Source organism: Lineus longissimus, chromosome 5 (assembly GCF_910592395.1).
Source record: "Lineus longissimus chromosome 5, tnLinLong1.2, whole genome shotgun sequence".
NCBI classification, from domain to species: domain Eukaryota; kingdom Metazoa; phylum Nemertea; class Pilidiophora; order Heteronemertea; family Lineidae; genus Lineus; species Lineus longissimus.
This window is the reverse complement of record NC_088312.1, coordinates 1,792,924-1,814,118: the sequence shown is the minus strand read 5'-3', so window position 1 is coordinate 1,814,118 and position 21,195 is coordinate 1,792,924. Positions and strand designations below refer to the sequence as shown.

The 21,195-nt window shown below is 42.1% G+C and overlaps 3 protein-coding genes across 4 annotated transcripts; 2 read left to right on the top strand and 1 right to left on the bottom strand.

Annotated features, from left to right (window-relative positions):
- The first annotated feature begins 6,413 nt into the window (after positions 1-6,413).
- Positions 6,414-9,825, top strand: LOC135488023 (DNA repair nuclease/redox regulator APEX1-like). Its single transcript, XM_064772391.1, has 7 exons — positions 6,414-6,562; positions 7,106-7,162; positions 7,368-7,493; positions 7,917-8,187; positions 8,395-8,541; positions 8,790-8,973; positions 9,221-9,825. Exons 1-7 carry the CDS (start codon positions 6,422-6,424, stop codon positions 9,336-9,338), a joined length of 1,044 nt encoding a protein of 347 aa, XP_064628461.1. The 5' UTR covers positions 6,414-6,421; the 3' UTR covers positions 9,339-9,825.
- Positions 9,826-10,859: 1,034 nt separating this feature from the next.
- Positions 10,860-15,862, bottom strand: LOC135488044 (WW domain-binding protein 11-like). Of its 2 annotated transcripts, XM_064772424.1 has the most exons (8): positions 15,685-15,862; positions 15,090-15,163; positions 14,659-14,790; positions 14,342-14,426; positions 13,610-13,715; positions 13,204-13,324; positions 12,418-12,841; positions 10,860-12,381 (listed from the first exon to the last, which is right to left on the bottom strand). In XM_064772424.1, exons 1-8 carry the CDS (start codon positions 15,716-15,718, stop codon positions 11,921-11,923), a joined length of 1,437 nt encoding a protein of 478 aa, XP_064628494.1. In that variant the 5' UTR covers positions 15,719-15,862; the 3' UTR covers positions 10,860-11,920. The 2 variants fall into 2 exon arrangements, with proteins under 2 accessions (XP_064628494.1, XP_064628493.1); XM_064772423.1 differs by having other exon boundaries at positions 10,860-12,841.
- A 291-nt stretch (positions 15,863-16,153) lies between these two features.
- LOC135488045 (homogentisate 1,2-dioxygenase-like) lies at positions 16,154-20,883 on the top strand. Its single transcript, XM_064772426.1, has 11 exons — positions 16,154-16,193; positions 16,520-16,591; positions 16,805-16,999; positions 17,136-17,322; positions 17,618-17,797; positions 18,112-18,233; positions 18,476-18,580; positions 18,824-18,950; positions 19,249-19,301; positions 19,505-19,770; positions 20,060-20,883. Exons 1-11 carry the CDS (start codon positions 16,176-16,178, stop codon positions 20,070-20,072), a joined length of 1,338 nt encoding a protein of 445 aa, XP_064628496.1. The 5' UTR covers positions 16,154-16,175; the 3' UTR covers positions 20,073-20,883.
- The last annotated feature ends 312 nt before the right edge of the window (positions 20,884-21,195 follow it).

Below are 21,195 nucleotides of genomic sequence, written 5' to 3'. Positions count from 1 at the left end.
TATTCTCTTCGTATACTTCATTGAAACCATGGGCACCAAAACATGGAGAGGATACATAGTATGATGTGAGTTGGCAAATATTCTACACATGATATTGGCGCGTGGAATGCTGTGAGACTTCAATGACCAGGCTCCTTTGATTTGTACAGCCATATCTGTCCTTCACAATGTTCCACCCAGAGCTGACGCTAAGTCTTCAAGATGGATTGTTCCCCCAGCACACCACTGTCTGTCATGTCAGTCATTTATAAAATGGATGTTCCCCGATCACATCATCGCCCAGAGCTGTCTTCAAGATGGTTGTTCCCCAAGCATACCATTGTCTGTCATGTCAGTCATTTATAAAATGGATGTTCCCTGAGCACATCATCGCCCAGAGCTGTCTTCAAGATGGGTTGTTCCCCAAGCTCACCGTTGTCTGTCATGTCAGTCTTTTATAAAATGGATGTTCCCCGAGCACATCATCGCCCGGAGCTGTCTTCAAGATGGGTTGTTCCCCAAGCTCACCGTTGTCTGTCATGTCAGTCTTTTATAAAATGGATGTTCCCCGGGCACATCATCGCCCAGAGCTGTCTTCAAGATGGGTTGTTCCCCAAGCTCACCGTTGTCTGTCATGTCAGTCTTTTATAAAATGGATGTTCCCCGGGCACATCATCGCCCAGAGCTGTCTTCAAGATGGGTTGTTCCCCAAGCTCACCGTTGTCTGTCTTGTCAGTGGATGTTCCCTGGTCACATCATCGCCCAGAGCTGTCTTCAAGATGGGTTGTTCCCCAAGCACACCATTGTCTGTCATGTCAGTCATTTATCAAATGGATGTTCCCCGATCACATCATCGCCCAGAGCTGTCTTCAAGATGGTTGTTCCCCAAGCATACCATTGTCTGTCATATCAGTCATTTATCAAATGGATGTTCCCCGGGCACATCATCGCCCAGAGCTGTCTTCAAGATGGGTTGTTCCCCAAGCTCACCGTTGTCTGTCTTGTCAGTCATTTATAAAATGGATGTTCCCTGGTCCCATCATCGCCCAGAGCTGTCTTCAAGATGGGTTGTTCCCCAAGCACACCATTGTCTGTCATGTCAGTCATTTATCAAATGGATGTTCCCCGGGCACATCATCGCCCAGAGCTGTCTTCAAGATGGATTGTTCCCCAATTGATACACCATCGCCAAGAGCTAGCACTGATCTATCTTGAATGTGCGTCATTCCCCAAATAGGTCATTCCTTCGAGTTTCACTGATCTGTCTACAAGATGGATGATCTGTCTTCAAGATAGGTTGGACCCTCATACACCATCGCCCAGAGCTAGCATTGATGCTTGTCTTCAAGATGGGTTGTTCCCCCAACACATCATTGCCCAGAGCTCGTACTGATACTTGTCTTCAGAGCTAGCACTGATGTTTGCCTTAAAGATGGGTAGCTCCCTCAATACACCATCACCCAGAGCTAGCACTGATGCTTGTCTTCAGAACTAGCACTGATACTTGTCTTCAGAGCTAGCACTGATGCGTGCCTGGGTAGCTCCCCCAATACACCATCGCCCATCCAGAGCTAGCACTGATACTTGTCTTCAAGACATTCAGGTTGTCCCCCCACTACACCATCGCCCAGAGCTGGTACTGATGCCTGTTTTCAGGATGGGTTGATTCCCCAATAAACCGTCGCCAAGAGCTAGCACTGATCTGTCTCCAAGATGGACTGTTCCCCTAATAGACTGGTGTCGAGCAGAGCCAGAAGCTACCAGTGCGATCACCAAGAGCGTGAAGACATAAAGACAGTCGTCGGTCTCAAAGTCACAACCTGTCCTCAGTTGTGGGGTACTGTACTGGCCCGTTGCGGTGGAAAGCAGAAATGTCCTCGTTTTTCACTTCGCTCCGATGTTTTTGAACAGTGTGACAAGTTCATGTACTACAGGGTGGGCCAGAATTATTTTCCCTCACACAGTGGATACACAATAGAATTCTATTGTGTAAGTAGAATGCCCCCCCCCCCCCCCGGGCCCGACTGACAATACCACAATTGCAGGCCATGCGCACCGGGGATGTGCTTCTTTCACTTATCACAAATTCAAGTTATGAGGACAATATAACAACCAGAAAACCCCCGAAGTCAAAAGGGGTTAAATCTATGTGCTTTTAAAAACTTGTACATAAGTTGGGTAAACATTCGCAATAGTCTAGAGTAGGTTGTACCCAAGCGCGTAAACTGTATATATAAAGGCTTATTTTTTAATGCTGTAGATTGGGTCTAGTATGGTTTGTAACACGCGACAATTATCAACAATCATATTATTTTTTATAACGCTTAATACCATATTGAACGATTTGAGGATTACGATTTGTCACAAGTAGGCCAACACACTCGGCCCAAAGCCCAAGGCCCATACGCGTCGTTTGGCAACGAGCCGAAGACACAGTCCCCGTGACGTCATCTTCGGGCTTTCGTCGCCAGGTCCTGAACATGAATATGTCGAAAGCCTTGTTGGTAACGTCATGGTGACTTCAAATAATCCTCGTTCTGGGCCCAGTTCCTGTCGACGGTTCGGCTCCAAGACGACCTCACAGCAGGATTCGTGGAGGAGAAACAAAAAACGCCACGAGTGGGTCATTCGTTTGCGCTCATTTTGTTGTGAAGCAAAAAAAAACCACACCAAACTACTGGCGGATCATTACGAAGAGCAAACTAAGCGTCAGGGCGCTGGAAAGGCGTTTAATTCGTCTTAACCCGGAAAAACTGTAGGCCTACTGTCCTTACTGATCAGAAACGAAAGCCAGGACAGGTTCCAATCCGAATTACGCGTTGCTTCAAGAGGACCGATCGCGACTAATCGATATCATGGAGATGTGCACCCCTCGCGAACAGGTTGTGACCAAGTATCACGATAGCTTTCCGGACCCAAGATTAATCACTTGGCAAAGAATGGAGGCAATGCGACTGGAAAAACTTGGAATTCCGAACAGGTACTCAAGACATTTTAACATCATAGCTCAAGCCAGTCATCACCGTAGCCAGGTGCCTACGCCCATCCGTGGGGACATCTCTCCTCGAGGACCCCAACGTGCGCAAAGAATACCAAGTGCGGACGGCGGAATCAAAAGGAATAACTCTCTTGCTCCATTTGCAACTGTCGGGAAGCCAACTTGCGGCTATTATTTCAGCCGTGATACAGGAAACAAAAAGGTGAAATTCGGCATCCCTCCTTCAGACTTAGTAAAGTGGAGGTCAGCGAGCATGTAAGTGAAGACTTTTGGCGGCCAACTTTTAGCCCTGTCCATCTGTGATAACTGAACTCATTTCCTCATTTCGAGATATTCAAATCAGTCTCTCTGTCGGCTAAAACCCATCAGAGGCTGTGATTGGTTTCTATTGGACAATATCAATGTTGGTATTGCAAGTTTTCTTCAAGATGAGGTCATATTAGTCGTTCACACTTGCACCATTTTCACACGGATTATTTCTGACACTAAACGGCACATGATAGGAAAGAAATTACAAAGTTTTTCTTTCTCAATAATAAATCTTTTAATTCAGAAGGATAGTTGCACTTATACAGTTAGGTTTCCGTTGGATTTCGATAGTCTTTTGTAAACGGAACTAGTCGATGTTCAAACAAACAGGTTGTGCCATCGGACAGAAAAGAGATGTATTTCATGATTTCACATATATATTCTAATAGAATAGTTAGTGCGAAGAAACTTTGTATTAGATGTTGAAGTGTTCTAGACCATGTGGCACAAAAGATCTCCAAATTTAGTTTGTTCCCTCTCCACACAGGGAAATCTAAGCATGTTTAAAATGACCGCAAATATGAAGAAGTGTATAAATCAAATAAGAGAACTGTTTGTACATGAAGTCAATTTCATTAATGAATATCTAGTTGTTTTAAATAAGAGACGCGATGTTCGACTTTACCACGGTTGATTGAATGTACCAACACCAACCATCTATAAGCGTCTAACAATTTTGACGACCGGGGGTCTGAAATTCATCTAAAAGGTTTGGGTCATGACCGGTCATGTCCGTGTCCCGCCGGAGAGTCCCGTAAACTTGTTACCTAAACTCACAGGAAAAAGAGGTAAACCTGATCGAAGTAATATCAAAGTTTTTTGGCCTTACACAAATCTTAACTTGATTTTATTCGTATATATTTTACCTATATAGCAATAGGCTATTACATGCAGAATTAAACATAAGTTTGTGCCCTCCCGCTAATACAAGTCTTGAATAATATATATAGGGCTTATTGGGTCATTTTCTGTTAGTCACAAATTATGCATTATTTTTTAGTCTGAGCTTATTAGCAAACCTCGAGCTGTTGCGGACCACTGGCAAGCAACACAATCATGATAATGGACTTGCAGACCCTAATCAGCCGCCATTTTCTTGGTGGTTTCTATATGATTAGGGAGTTTTCGCAAAGCCCGCGAAACGTTAACGTGAACGCCTATCTCCCCCAATGTTCGACATCGTTTTCATGGGGTCGAAGAATGAGATAAGCGTTCACGTTGGCCTTTCGAGGGATTTGGGAAAACTGGTAGACCCCACATTGGGGAACAAGTGTGCTGGACCAAGATACGGGGACCAAGTGTGATGGTCCAAGATAAACGAGCTCTGGGCTGAAATGGAAGTTGGGGTCAGAATATATTTCAAAAAAGTTTAAAATTTCCCATGGTTTACATTTTAGTCATTTTGATATTTTCTTGTAATGATACCTCTTCTATGGTATGATATTTGGAAGTATATCAGAGAAGATGTCATAGTAGATATATTAAAGGAATTTCTCATGCATCAAGATTTGAAAAGTTACATTGTCTCCATAAATCAGTCGTTCCTGTTCCACCGTGTGGACAACATGACGAGAGAGATGAGACGGTCACGGCCAGGCCGAATCTGTTCTAGCTGCTCCACCGTGTCGCCAACGTGGTGAGAGAGATGAGACGGTCACAGCCAGACCAAATCAGTCCTGGCTGCTCCACCGTGTTGCCAACATGGTGAGAGAGATGAGACGGTCGCAGCCAGGCCAAATCAGACTTTGCTGCTCCACCGTGTTGGCAACATGATGAGAGAGATGAGACGGTCACAGCCAGGCCAAATCAGTCCTGGTTGCTCCACCGTGTTTGCAACATGATGAGAGAGATGAGACGGTCGTCACAGCCAGGCCGAATCAGCCCTTGCTACACCACCGTGTTGACAGCATGGTGAGAGAGATGAGACAGTCACAGCCAGGTCGGATCATTCCTGGCTGCCCGACCGTGTTGACAGCATGATGAGAGAGATGAGACGGCCACAGCCAGTCAGAACAGTCCTGGCTGCGTGTTGACAACATGATGAGAGAGATGAGATAGTCACAACCAGGCCACATCAGTCTTGGCTGCTCTGCCAAGTCGGATATGGTGAGAGAGATGAGACGGTCACAGCCAGGCCTAATCAGTCCTGGCTGCTCGACCGTGTTGACAAGGTGAGAGAGATGGATGGTCGTACAGTCAAGCCAAATCAGTCGTTGCTGCTTTGCCAAGTTGTCAACATGGTGAGAGAGACGAGACAGTCACAGCCAGGCCGACAGTCCTGGCTGCTCCACCGTGTTTCCAGATGGCTCGCAGGGTCGCTCATGTCGACCTATAAGGCGCCAGTACCAAAAAAGAACCCACTGGCGCTTACTCGCGCAAGCGCGGCGCCAGTAATCGAACACGGTGGTTGGTCTTTGGTCTCTTAGGGAGTTTTTCGCGAATGTACGCGATGATGACGTGCCCCACTAACAGGACGTAACATCTATTTTAAAATGCGTTTCCAATGTGATTGCATGAGGACAACCCATTTGTGTCGTATATCACTGGAAACGCCCAATCCCCCCTGATTCTGCAGGATGTTAAATCGAGCATTTTAGTTCTTTAATTTAGAATAAATCATAAGCGCATCCCAAGTTCAGTGTACACATACGTCGGCAACAACAGTAAAATGCGTAGTTTCTCGTTAATAGCCGCCTATTGAGTAGCGCTACAGGGTTCAGAAACTCCCCAAAATATATCTTTGCCAAAACAACTGCTAAATCAACACTGGCATACTGTGAGGACCAAGAAATCAATGATTTTTTGAGGAACTACGGCCGCACATGGACACAAAAAAAACTCCCTAATGAGACCTCACGCACTTGACCTTCGACAGACGGACCGAAGACTGATTGGGTCTTCCCATTTTTTACGATTAGACAGTGGCGCCACTATCGGGAAAACCGGGGAAGTAGGTGTTCAAAAGTCATAATCCACTTATTCAGGGTACAAAGTCAAAAATGCATATTGTAATTTTCTTACGTTTCAAAACTATGACAATATGCAATATGCAATATTCAAGATTGATTCGATATTAAACATCACTGTTTTAATTAGCTTAAGCGACAGACCGGCTTAAAATCTTTTGTATTGCACATGTCAGTTTCCATTGTTCGGCGTTCTCGCGTTCTTCTTTTGACGTCTTTGTTCCAACTCCAACCACAAGTCATCAGACCTGATCCATTTCTACGTCACTTACATCTATCGTATTCTGTTACTATGCCTCCAAAACGCAAGGTGAGTTTTGACCATCACGTCTGAAGAACCCCCTCTCGCTCATGCAGTCTCATCTCACGGGTACTTCATCTCACTACTGACTGACAGACACTCGGTTTAGCAGTTACTCTACTGTACTGACGCCGAGACTGACTCGCTGAGAATGCCTCATCTCTTTAGCTAGGCCCATGAGTAACATGAGTAGCTTGCGTGGACTCCCCCCTCCTTGGCCGAAGCATCACTATACTATCAACAGTCAATGATGACTCTGTCCGAGTGTGGAAGAAAGAAGTAAGAGAGGCCATGCCCCTGCCCATCTATCAGCCAGAGTCTAGAGATATGGGCATGGCCATGGGGCCATGCCCATATCGTGATCCGTAATACATGATATGTATCGCGTAGGCCTATGGGCCTATAGCATGCCATTCATACATGTACTCAGGAGTAAACCAAAACTTTTAGCATGCAAGTCCAACCGACTCCGAGTCCAAGAGTCTGAGTCCGATTACTTTTACTTAAGATTACTTTTACTTAGTTTCTTAGTAAGTCTATTTCTATTTTCAGTCTGCAGCAGCTGATGGTGATGAACCTGCAAAGAAACAAGCTAAGCCAAAGGGCAATGTAAGTCAATGAGAAAATGTGTAGGCAAGATGTTCTTATCGGATGTATCAATACAAAACTACCTGAGTGTGATTTCCATGAACAGAACACTGCTTAATAAGGCCGAGATGTACTTCTTCCACATTCCGGTCTTCATTCATTCTTGATAGCAGGTCCCTTCAGAATTTGGTTGGGATTTCTAAATTGTATGTTGCAAACTTTGCAGGGAAGGGAAAAGATTCCTGATGTCGATGCTGCAAGTTTGGCCTCAGATGCAAAAACCGAAGATGGGAAGAAGTGGAATCTCAAAATAGCTTCCTGGAATATCAATGGGATAAGAGCATGGGTTGAGGTAAGGCTATCCATAGGAGTGACAAAAAAGAATAAGACTGTTGTTCAAAGCGATCCCCTGTCTCTGCCACCACTTCCTCTAGTGACTGTTTTCCTTGTGATTGTCACAATTTTGGTGGATGGCTTGTTATCATGAATTGTGTGATGATCCTGTGCTATAGACCTAATTTATCCCATGCAAAAGGAGTGAGAATTGATTCAAGTGAACAGCCACCATGGCATGACCAAAAGGCTGCCTCTTATTTTAGGCTGTAATGCACATGGGAAACTGTGACAGTGGCTAGTCTGTATGACCTACTCATATGGCCACCTGCATCTATCAGCCAGAGCCAATGCTCATTTGGTGCATCGGCTCTCCACATGCATAATACTTATTTTATGACCACCATAACAAATCAGAAATGATATATTTTTTGATTTGCAGAAAGAAGGCTACAACTATATCAAAGTAGAAGAGCCAGATATCATTGGCTTCCAGGAAACGAAGTGTAATGAAGAGAAAATTCCAGCTGTTTGTAACATTGAGGGATACCACAGCTATTGGTCCTCGGCAGAAAAGGAGGGTTATGCTGGCACAGGGTTGTTATCAAAAGTCAAGCCATTAAGCGTCAGGTTTGGTATCGGGATTGAGAAGCATGATGATGAAGGGAGAACAATAACAGCTGAATATGAAAAGTTTTACTATGTTACAAGTTGTAAGTACCATGAGTTGCATTGCAAAACGTGAAATCCAATATTTGACGTCATCAATTTCTGACATAGAATTTATTTTGAAGCAAAACATGTCTGCTCTCTTTGACTGGAAATTGTCTGAAAACACCTGGTGCGTCATTATTCAGTTATTCAAGTGAATTCAAGTGAAATTCATTGATGGTAACAGAAGTGTTTTTATTTGCTTACAGATGTTCCAAATGCAGGTCGAGGTCTCGTGCGGCTGAAATACAGATCTGAAGAATGGGATGTGGACTTCAGAAATTATCTTAAGAAATTAGATGAGACGAAACCTGTTGTGATGTGTGGCGATCTCAATGTTGCCCACAGTGAAATTGGTGAGTGTTTATAACTGTCTATAAGAGTTTCCTTCCCTAAACACCAAAGCTATCCCCAGTAATTTGTCCCTTTAAAAATATATTGAGTTGAGAGCTGAGTGTCAACAAGGACATTATTAGCTCTACATGTATAAAAGGGGAAGACAGATTAATGTCGTTCTTGTGGTAAACTTGTCTCACTTGTTTTAAAGCAGGTGAAGTGATGTCCTTTCCTCCAAGTGAGACATCTTCCCTTCTTATCATTTCAGATATTGCCAACCCAAAATCGAACAAAAAGTCTGCTGGATTTACCAAGGAGGAGCGCGATGGATTCACAACTCTTCTGGAAGAAAATGATTTTGTGGACTCTTTCCGTCATCTCTATCCTGACAAGACTGGTGCTTATTCCTTTTGGACGTACATGGGTAATGCAAGAGGGAAGAATGTAGGATGGTATGTATTCCAGATGACTTGTTTTGTATTGAAACTGTACAGCAGGTTACCAGTATACTGACTTTTGTCCTTGACCTTTTGGTTATCATGTCAATCACATGGAGACCCTTGCCTCCACCTTTTTTCAGATTTCTCTAAGCTGCTTGCTTAAACTAGGATACTTACTTGTCTACGGAGATTTCTGCGTGTGTGTTCTGGTATGCTGTTGATATGATCAAAATTCTCACACGTGTTCGTTTTGTTTCAGGCGATTGGACTATTTTGTCATCTCGAAGCGTCTGGTGCCCAATCTGTGTGACAGCTTGATCAGGTCAGATGTAATGGGAAGTGACCACTGCCCCATTGTCTGTCTCCTGGCAATGTAGTAAACCTTCATGATGATATTGCTGTGGAGGTTGAAACCTAGAATAAGGCTGGACTTCACTTCCTGTGAATGTTGATATTGTTGCATGGCTGAACTCTGAACCCAACGACAGACTCATTAAGATTATACGATGACTTGCAGAAGGCAAGTTTGAAGCTTATAGCAAAGACAATGCTTCTCCTTAAATCTCAAATTTGCCTGGTATGGAAACTAGAATTCAATACCTTCAGATATAGCGAGCAGTTTTATAGGATTTCAGTTTTTTTTAGATCAAATCTATTTGGTACTTTAAACTGGATTTAATAGATCATAAGAAATATTTTCCTCTAGGTGAGAGTGTTCACTTTATTTACAAGATTTGCAATAGCACTTGACTTCAATCAATCAACTGCAAAAAGAGAAACCAGAACTGCCCAACAACAGATATATTGATGTTGTCAATGATTTTTTTTGTATATTTTTTTCTATCTGTTTTAATAATAAAAAGTTGTAGCACAAAACTTGCTTTGTTTTTAAAAAAATTCACTTTGGATTCCGTCATAACCCCGGAGAGACAATAACAAATGTGTTTTGCTTCATTGCTGACTCCTGAGAGACCAACTTACCAAGGACCAGTGTAGAAGTAGAAAATGTCCCCCTGGAAAAAGTAACCCTAGCGGCAAATCGAAGAACTAGAACCAATATTGTATATTGTGGTCCTTTAAAGCGTCTCAGAAGGACTGCTCCAGCATGATGCCTGAGCAGAAATCCCCCTACAAGCAGCCTAACGGCAACTTCAGGGACCAGAGTTTGGCCTAAAATCATGAAAGCCATCGCGGTATTTTGTCCGTCTCCTGTCTTGGTACAGGCAACTGCAGTGCCTTCAAAGCACAGAAGACTCAAACTAAACAGTCTTTTCAAGAGACTTGGAGACGACATTATGACGAGTGCGATATAACCGACAAAGTAAGTATACGGTGGGATGTTAACACTACTAGTAGGTCGAGTGAGGCTTGACAACGATGATCACCACAGACGACGCTTGGAGGATGGGTGAAATTGAGACAGATTTTTCCCAAGGGCTGACAACACGTAGTTGTGATATACACATGTATTGTCAGTAGGGGGTGTACTCTTATTCAAAAGTGCCTGTGATCAGATCGGTTGTGATCGTGCTCATCCTCTAGGTTGTGAGGAAGACGGTTGATGGCATATCATCATATATGATTCCCTTCCACGTTCCGTCTCGAGTTACAACAAGCATTTTTCCTGGAATATACTGGTCAAAAGCAGGGTTCACATTATACCAGTACTTGTAATGTTTTTAATATGGGAGGTTCCCTTGGGAAAGTTATGGGCATAATGGGCATCTAAAGCCTATTCAGTCAGTGAGGAAGTGACGTCCCCTCCTCATCCTCCTATTGACCGAACAATAGGCTATTCTGATAAAACATAAGTGATGTTCTTCTGGATTGGTTGTGGAGGTGGAAGACATCATGAGACAGTTTGACAAGGGACATAAATAACACTTAGTACAGAAGAATGAATATGACATAAGTCTATTACAACTTTTTTATGACTGAACAAAGGAATATGGAGATGCAGTCTCCATAAGAGTCACAGAATGAGGATAATGCACACAAGAGTAAGACAACAACAACTTCAGGGAGAATAATGATATTGGTCAGTTAGGCACCACAGTAATCATTAAGTACAGTTATACCAACCATGTTTTACTTCATCCAGGGACTGCATGTACACCAGTGCCTGCAAAAACTACTTAGTGGAAAAAGGGAACCAGGCCTTAACAGCGCAACACACTAAAGTTTACAAATACATCACAGAAAAGCTTTGAATAAGAAATAGCAAACACATTAGTTCCTCTGCATGGGAGGCATTTTTGGCTCAGACACCAGAAAATCACATTTTAGGCTTCCAAAATCAAACCCTTTTCAGGAATTCACAGGAGCCCATAATTTCTCTGTATAAAAGCTTTGGCACCTTCATCACTCAGTTTTGATGTGGCCTACAAAATGTCTTTTCACACTCAGAATGTACTCCACTGTAGCCCAGTGTCAGAGAAGACATGTCTTATCCCAAACAAGTTTACAGTTTCGAATGTAAGAATACTGTCAGTCACCCTTAACCAATCCACACCAATATTTACTGAATATGTACATGATATTGTAACCTATCAGTATATATTATACATGATGTACTTTATACAAGGTAATTTCATCATGTGATACTTCTCCAATATGATTTTCCCCATGTGCAACCCATCCAGCTTTATTATCAACAAGGTCAGATGCTACCTTTGCACCTAGACAGTAACCTAAATTTTCTGACATAAGTACATGTATATTTGCAATGCAAAGCTGGAGAACGGAGGCACTAACACAGTCATACATTTCATAGGGGCCACAAGTTCAACATAGATGATCCAAAAATTTAGTCAATATCTCTAGGAGCACATACACATACTGACAAAAATACAATAATTATTTTGTTGTAAGTTCAAGATCCAAATCCCATACACAAATTCAAAAATCGCATTCAAATTCTTGAAGAAAATAAGTTATTTGTGTCCAAGCACCATCAGATTCATTGAAATTCATCAAGTAATGCATCAAATAATCCCAGTCGTCTCATTGTTAGCAGTGCTATACCAATACTACACAGTATGAACACGATAAAAGAGAAAGTGTCAATCAAGGGAGGCTGCTGCACTTCAGCATGGAGCTCAGCATATTGCATATTTCTGATGGCTTCAGGCGTCTCTTCTGCTTGGGGCACCTGTCTAACACTTCTTTGTCGGAGCTCAGAGTCTGTTGTGGATATGGCTGGGGCAGAGGTGATGGGTGAACTCGGAGCAGATATGGAGCTAGGCGCAGATGACACATTTGAAACTGACTGAGAAGCAACTGGTCTCTGGATGGCACCTGCACTGGGAGTTGTAGTCTGTGCTCTTGAAGATTCAGCCGTTGCACCAGGCTGCACTGGTGGCATAAATTGATTCGGCATACCAGCCTGTATACCCATTCCAGGGGGCATGCCCATCCCAGGCGGCATACCCATTCCAGGGGGCATGCCCATCCCAGGCGGCATACCCATTCCAGGAGGCATCCCTGGAAACGAATATGGACCACCAGTTGTTGGTGGCATATAAGGCATAAACGGCATGAAAGGATTGAAAGGAACTCCTTGAGGCCAAGTTGGCAATTGTCCTTGGTTACTCGTGGGGACCTGACCAGGGTACATCCCCATCATAGGCATCTGCCCAAATGGGTAATGGAATGGCATCTGAGGACATTGTGGCACTGGTCCTTGGATAGCCTGCGTTGTCTGTGGAAATTGGGGCATCCCTTGAACTGGAGGAAACATCATATTTTGGGGATAAGCAAATGGGGGATAGCCTGGTGCAGCTGACTGTCTTGTGGATGATGGCATTGTCTGTGCTGTAGACTGTGAGTTCTCCTTTTCTTCTGGTGAGGGCGTCACATCTTTCTTCTTCTCCCCCTCAGCCTACAAGGAATGATAAAGAATAGCATACAGTTAAGGTAAACCCACTTCAATGTTTACCTATTTACCACTAACAAGACAATGTGGATATTCACATGCCTTCTTTGCATGTAATTTCACCCATCCAAGTGGAGACGTTCACATGTTCACTGCACAGCTATGCTGACAGTTCAGCAATAGTGGAACAGTACATCTGGCTCCATGAACCTTTTTGGTCTTTGTCCATAAGCAAATTGAAACTCAACAGATGCTTCACTTCTTGCTATCTAAAACCACGAATGATCCATGCAAGAGAGCCAATTGAACTGTGTTCAGCAGCACATAAAAGAAACACTGCAATGTAGAATACAAATATTTGCTGTTACCTTGAACGATATTTGTGAGGCCAATTCCTGGGCTTCTCTCTGTGTCTCTTTAGAAGCTTCGGTAACAGGTTTCAGTAGATTTTTTATGCTACCACACTGCTGACACTTCCATTCTTGTGATCTGAAAATAACCAAGAATTGAATTGGAAGATTGATAAACATCTTCATGGTTAATCATGGTATGTAAGCAAGAACTTTCGGTTAAGAACCAACTTGATCTAGACCTTTGCATTTTCAGCTCTGGTCAACAATACACTCATTCGGCCAGGATTATTAGCAAATGCACAAGATGTTTCTTTTGAATACATCTGGTACCCTCTAGGGTCTTTAAAGGAATTCCTCCAGAATATTTAGGAAAACAGACACTAGGAAAAGCAGACCAGACCAGTTTCTGTTTTGCTCATACCTTCTTGCCAATTTCTTCCTTTCCTCAGCAGGATAATCAAGTGATCCAATGGCCCCATTACCATGCGTTGGCATGAAACCAATGATGGCCAAAATGGCTGTCCGAACTGGAAGCAGATACATGATGTAGATTATTTCATTGGACATCACCTTTTCTAGTTTATTCTTCTTTGTATTAAGGTCATCCCGCAAGTGCCGTACAGATAATTATACATACTAAACTTACTACTGCACATCAAGTGCCCCACGTGTGTACATGGGTATGAGAGACAAGACCACTAATGAATATTCATAGGTTGGAGGGTCGAGGCCTATCTATTAGACGAGTGCATGTTTTTTACTCTCAAGTACATATTTGGAGAGGTATTGAAAAAATATTTGCTGTGGCAAGTCTACAGATATAAATAAATTGTTTGGTAAAAAAATAATTTTGAATTTCGACAACCTGGCCATAGGGGGGGGGGGGGGTTCAAATTTGGAGTGAAAATGGCCGAAATGGGTAAAAATGTCCACTTGTGTCAAACTTGTCAATTTAAAAAAAAATTTCCGTGGTCAATCACCATTTTAAATCGCACCAGTTACTCGCAAGACAAACCCGTATATCATATCCGAATTTCAGTTTCACTACTTGACGCATTCTTTGATGCGTCGCGGTCAAACATTGACAATTTAACTGCTAAAAGGCTTAAAAAATCAATTGTGGTCTTGTCTCATGATGTTTCCTTGAACTTACTTGACCAAGATGGCCTCCAAGATTCAGGATGATGACCAGAAATGCTCAAACAGATCTTCGCATTCAACTCAAACCTCCCATTGGGCTGTAAGTGAAAAATATGATCGGTAAAGTGAACTGACAAGTGTTTTTATCACACTTTCTGTCCTGTCGATCTGGCAGAAAATATATGAAAGAGCTCAGAAATGAAATGAAAGAGCTCGGCGAGGCTGGATCTATGTGAGTGTATGTCACAAAACCAAAGCAAGGCTGAAAAACAATGTTGAATCAAGTGGCACAAGCTTCGGTAATGCAATTGCATGGACCTAATAACTCACCGTCAGCAAAATGATACTCGGGGGCTTCATCGGGTATTCAGGAGGCAATATGATGCGGCCATGATAGATACCACTCTCAAAATCTGAATCATCTGGTCCACGAATTGTGAAGTGCCATTCAAAAAGATTATCCTGCAAGAGAAGAGGATCATGAAATATTACAGGTAAAAAATTGCAAAAGGACACTTATACTAGGCTATAGTTTGGGCTTATTTTACCGCCACTTCAACTTGTTCAGATTTTTGGTGTGGACATGTGACAAAACAATAAGAATAACATTTATGGAAACTAAATAGAGATGTATCAATAATGTATTAGATAAACGTGATAGCCTCTGTGATTACGTTTAGTGATAACGATGTAATTCTTTGAAATTATAACGGTATCAATAAACCTCCGGAAAGGAACTTGTACCGTATACATGTACCTACATCTAATGGCTGACAAAAGTATTGTTCTGTTGGATCCTTCAATTCCTGTGCTTCTTTCATCAATCTCTTGACAGCTGAAAATGATGTAAAATACATCAGTCTTCTCCGCACCATTACAAACGAAATGAAATGCTACGTCTACGACGCATTGAAGATGGTACGTTCTGGAAGAAATTTGGCATATTCCCTTGGCATAAGCTACCATCACACCAAGTTCAAGCCATAAATCCATGATCTAGCACTAATCCAGTGGAGCATGGACGAGTGGTTACAAAATATTCCGCTACTACGGCTACTTCCTGCCGACTGAACGCGCCAGACAACACCGTCAACAAACAGCCACCCGCCACCAGCAGGCCACGCGCCCACAGTACATCCCTCTTAAAAGTATTTCTACCCCTCCCTCTTTCTTAGAATTTGATTTTGAAAAGAATTTCCAATCCATATGCAGATTAGATTAGCATTTAGGCCCATCTCGAATCATGATCCGATTGTTTTGTCCGAAATTAGATCTGTAGTGTAAGAAATCGCTCCACAGTATGACAAACACCACCTTTGGGGAATATTGCACCAAACAAATTCGCTGTCATCTGACCTGGATTTCTCATGTTATACTGTGCTCCCGCCATGGTGATTTCTTTTCTTCAGATACAAAGTTAAATACGAAAATCAAAGAGACAATTTCACGAAGACAATTTCGCTTGTCAAATAAAATTCTGGCTCGCGGAAATAACCTCAAGAAAACCAATGTTCATGAAAATGCACTACCTAAATTTGCTGGTCAAAAATAATTGCGCACGACTAACATAAGGTGCACGGGTCGTTATAAATTGCAGAATCCTGTTAATTTGATGACGTGGCCAACCGCAAGTGGAGAAACTCTCAGAGAAACTTCAACTTTTCATTTCTATTGATTTTTGTTCAGATAAGTCGATAAGACTTTTAAGGCATCAGCTTGCCATGCTCAATGCAATTTGACGACGGCCAGGCAGCTCGATTGAGCGAACCAGCAGCTTTGTCTTCAAGGCTATATTCACGGCAAACGTGGAGGTAATCTACGACGTTTACCAAGAACCTGAAAAAAAGATGGAGGACACGTTTCAGGTTTTTCACTTTTTTGCTTGAAAAATTTAGATTTTCTGCAAATGTTCATGACAGTAACTTCAATAAACGAAAAATTACTCCTAATCATGTATAATCATGTATCATTCCTTGATTTTTGTAATGTTTTCATTGATATCCCTCAGTTACATTTATCTTGGTAGTGACCCCTCCGCCCCCCCCCCCCACACACACACACGACAGTTTTCTGAAGCAATTTCCAGAAATATAAATTGGTGAGAAAGTTTTAAAAACTTCGAAACGACTTGTGAGCAGTTGTCTTGGTCATAGTTTAAATATTGAACGTTTGTTGTTTCCACAAATTTCAGTATTTGTCTGGTTTTGGCAACGAGTTTGCCTCTGAAGATCCAAGATGTCCTGATGCCCTACCAAAAGGACAAGTAAGTATCTCTCTTGACCAATAATTGATTTTGGTCCCCGATCGGTCGCTTGTGACTTGCACCAAAATCATTTTTGAAAATATCACCACATAAGAACCTGATCCCCTCATCTGTAGGAAGAAACACTCAGATATGCGCATATCCTGCAGTCATCTGGAAAATACCATGCTTGCATCATTTGACTTCTTTACTTAGAAACAAATCTTTATTTAGAACAGTCCTCAGCAATGTCCGTACGGATTATATGCTGAACAGCTATCTGGGTCAGCGTTCACTGTGCCAAGAGGGAGTAACCAAAGAAGTTGGTTGTACCGCATCCGCCCGTCTGTGTGCCACACACCATTCAAGAGACTGGACCATTCTTACTTCACAAACAACTTTGTGGATGATCACCCCAATCCCAACCAGGTAAGTGTCAAAATATAACATAAAAAAAGGAAAATATTTGTGTCTATCATGTATATTTAGTTTGCGGTTTGTTGTAATTGCACCAGTATTTCAAGTGATACTTGTCTTGAATGTGTTATTTTTTATTTGTTTGAAGCTGAGATGGAACCCTTTTGACATTCCAAAGAAAGGAGGGAAATCTGTTGACTTTGTTGATGGACTTGCTACAGTTTGTGGGGCTGGTGACCCCAGGTCCAAGAATGGTGTTGGTATCCATATCTTTGCCTGTAACACATCAATGGTCAACAGATGTTTCTATGACTCGGATGGCGATCTCCTGATCGGTGAGTATTGACAGCTCCTTTTGGGGGGGTCTTTGAGTTCATGTGTCTGCCTGTTTTCTTCCATTGCTGAACATTCCACCAACAGTTTCGGGTTTCAACTGTTACTAGGTACTCCTAATCAAAAGCATATCTATCTACCACAGGTTCATAGAACAAGCTCACTGATGTTGTGAACAGACTGCTCGTCCACAGCCAATATCTTGAGATTCATGCACCATCGGCAAATTAAGAGTTGGCATGCCCCAATGGTGATAAAGACACTAAGACTAAAGAGTCATATATTCCTTCTTTTCAGTTCCACAGAAAGGTCCTCTTCATATCACAACAGAGTTTGGTCGTATGGTTGTGAGCCCAGGAGAGATTTGTGTCATTCAGCAAGGTATCCGGTTCAGTGTTGATGTGGATGGAGAAACCAGGGGCTACATTCTGGAAATATTCAATGGACATCTGACCTTGCCCTGCCTTGGACCTATCGGTAAGGTTTTATTCAAGATCTCCCAACTGGTGGTGCCATTTACACTTAAGACTTTGCAGGTGCTCATTCATTGTTGTTCGTTGAACATGATTCGCCAACCGCATGACCAGAAGGAACAGGTTGGATGAATCATATTCACCAGTCTGGACAGAAACTACTCTCCCACCTGTGCTACTGTATTCTAGTTGTCATTTTCAGAACTTGCTAAAAAACAATACAGGTATTGATTCATGATGTGCCGGTGCATTCGCGTGCTTTTCTAGTATTTTCGATGTACTGTACATTAAATCGAGCTCACCTTGTGAATCTTTCAGGTGCCAATGGACTTGCCAACCCTCGAGATTTCCTCACCCCAGTCGCATGGTATGAAGACAGGGATAACATCACATATTCGGTTATCAGTAAATTCCAGGGGGCATTGTTTACCGCCGAACAGGTAAGACTCTTTTCTTCTTTCTGTTTGGGCCAACAGACCATAACTACTTTGCTATGGAAAGTTCCATGGTTGCTATGGCCTCATACATATACATCCTTACCCTGAGCTATTGACCTGTTCATTCTTGACTCAAGCTCTACACTCTTGGAGTATCACAAGGCCAAGCTGTCCTTATGTTCTGTGCAGCCTCAGCCAGCTTTTCGTCCATGGAACCTCTCATTATATTCATTTCATATTTTCAGGACCATTCTCCATTTGATGTTGTTGCCTGGCATGGCAATTATGCTCCGTACAAGTACGACTTGACCAAGTTTATGGTGATCAATGCGGTCTCCTTTGATCATCCTGTGAGTACAAAAGCATATTTGACTACCAGTATTTCATGTTAAACAGTTTATCTGGGGGGGGGACTTTGTACCTTTGGCACTCGTCAGACAGGGCTGCATCTGCACGTGCCCGTCACCTTATGCAGGATCTACCCCTGCCAAGTGAGAAACATGAGCACTCATGATGGACTTCTCCATCCTTCATTAGTATTCCTGCTCATCGATCAACTTGGTTACAATTCTCTTTTCAAATATTTTTTTCAGGATCCTTCCATTTTCACTGTGCTCACCTGTCAGTCGAACACTCCTGGTGTCGCTGTGGCAGATTTCGTCATTTTTCCTCCTCGGTGGGCATGTGGAGAAAACACTTTCAGGCCGCCGTACTATCATAGTGAGTTTATTGTAATATAACATTGATTTAAGAGCTGAAATTCGACTGGTTTGGAGCCTGTACACAAATGTTGTGAAGAAACCTCTCTGTCGTCAGATCCAACCACCTAGCCTAAAATGCATTACAATGTATTTTGGTCTAACAGTGGCAGCCCTTATAATTCATCAGCCTGCCATGTTGGAGCTCAGGAAAATATGCTCTTCAGTGCAATGTGTGACTACTTGCCTAAACAGCTACACAACTTGGGTAATTTTCTTCATTTCTGGGCAAATAAGACATTTATGACCATTCTTTTCAGGAAACTGCATGAGTGAGTTCATGGGACTTGTCTATGGCAACTATGAAGCCAAGGTAATTTATTAGTTCTCTTTGAGTTAGTGCCCTCACTCTGCGTATTTGATATCTGGGTAGCAGGAATGTTTGGGAGTGGATGACTTTCAAATACCAGGGGCAGGGGGATTTATCACCAGTCAGTCTTAAAGATCAGTCAGTACATTTCGCTAAAAATTGTATTTCGCCTTGAAATATGTTAATGAGTATTCTTTTTATTATAGGAAGAAGGTTTCCAACCTGGTGGAGCCAGTCTCCACAGCATGATGACACCTCATGGTCCAGATGCTGATTGTTTTGAAAAGGCTTCTAATTGTGACCTGAAACCGGTGCGAGTTGCAGATGGTACCATGGCATTCATGTTTGAGTCATCATTCAGCATGGCTGTTACAAAGTGGGGCAATGAGACATGCCAGAAACTTGACCCGAAGTACTACGAATGCTGGCAGGGGCTCAAGAAGCATTTCAATGCTGCTGCCAAGATAAAAAAGTGAGTATGTAGGCCAACCTAGGATTGATAGTGAGTGGAATCATTTAGGAGGGGCATATCAGAAGACAAGCCTATTAACCCTCCTGTATTCAGTGCCTAGGTATGAATGCCCATCATTTGTGGATACAATCGTTCTTAGCATTCTTTGTGCCTGCACTTGACGGAATCTAAAATGGGTTCTGCAGTTCTAATCTTTCAGGATTCTTTTCAAGCAATTTTCAAGCAGTTTTAACTGAACCTTCTGAACATAAAACCAGATTATTCAAAACATTTCTTTTATCATTTTCAGTAAAGAAGATTAAGACATCAGCTAGTCAGTTGAAAGAGATGAATTCATTTCAAAATCTTTTAGTTTGACAATTTGAATTTGAACAGTGGTCAAGTGGTTGTAAAATTGAATAGAAGGAGACCAACTGACATTTATTTGGCAGCTATCTTTGTATACGCCCGGTTGACTTATTTTAAGATTGGCAAAGGATGAAAAATATGCTTGGTAATTTGATTTTTTTTGGGCAACTGCTATGATACAGCCCTGGTTGTGTTTATTTGTGTGTTATTGTATGCGATACATGTACATGAATGTATATATAAAGGTTTTGTTTGCGTTATAAATCATGTATAAATGGTATACTCAAAATTTATGGTACATGTATGAAGGAATTTGGACTCTAAGGGAGAAGAAGACATTTTTTCTTTATAGTACCTTAGAATATGACGTATTGTATAAACAGTTTTATGACTCATTTTGGACTGGTCTTGTCTGTTACACATCCTTTTGATAACCAGGCATTTGGATTTATTCCATGCTGTCCTTCGAAATTTGGTTTGTTCTTCATTTGTGCTGAATTTAATACTGTGGGTGTAGAATTGCAAGACTCACAAGTACAGTTTCACCCGATTACAATTGTACATAATTGAGTTGATACTTTGTATCTTCCAGCCTGAACATTGCTCATTCAAGAGTTTTTCTAACTCTTTCTATCATGCAGTCTGAAGAAACAATGCTATTAATGCAAGTAGTTGTAGGATGCAGTAGAATTGTAATATACATAATGTTTGGGTTTTGGGCACAAGGTGATGTGGTTGAAAAATAAATAATTTATCATTTTAGAATACTTTTTTGCTTTGTCCTTGAAGAAACAAATCCTGCAAGTGTGTAGTGGAGTGACCAAAAGAAGAAATGAGGAAGATGACACTGCCATCTGAACTTCACACCGACGTCCAAAGGTTTTTTTTGGCTGAATTTACGTTTCCTTTGCCACATCTCACTGGTCACAAGCATGATCTGTTCATCGACTCGCATGCCATGACAGAGCGATGAAAAGTGCCATATATGAGCTTGCTCTTTAGAGACTTGTCCAATATGTGAAAAGTGGTGTGTTAGAAGTGAAAATATTAACTCGATTTTACAACTGAACCACCTTT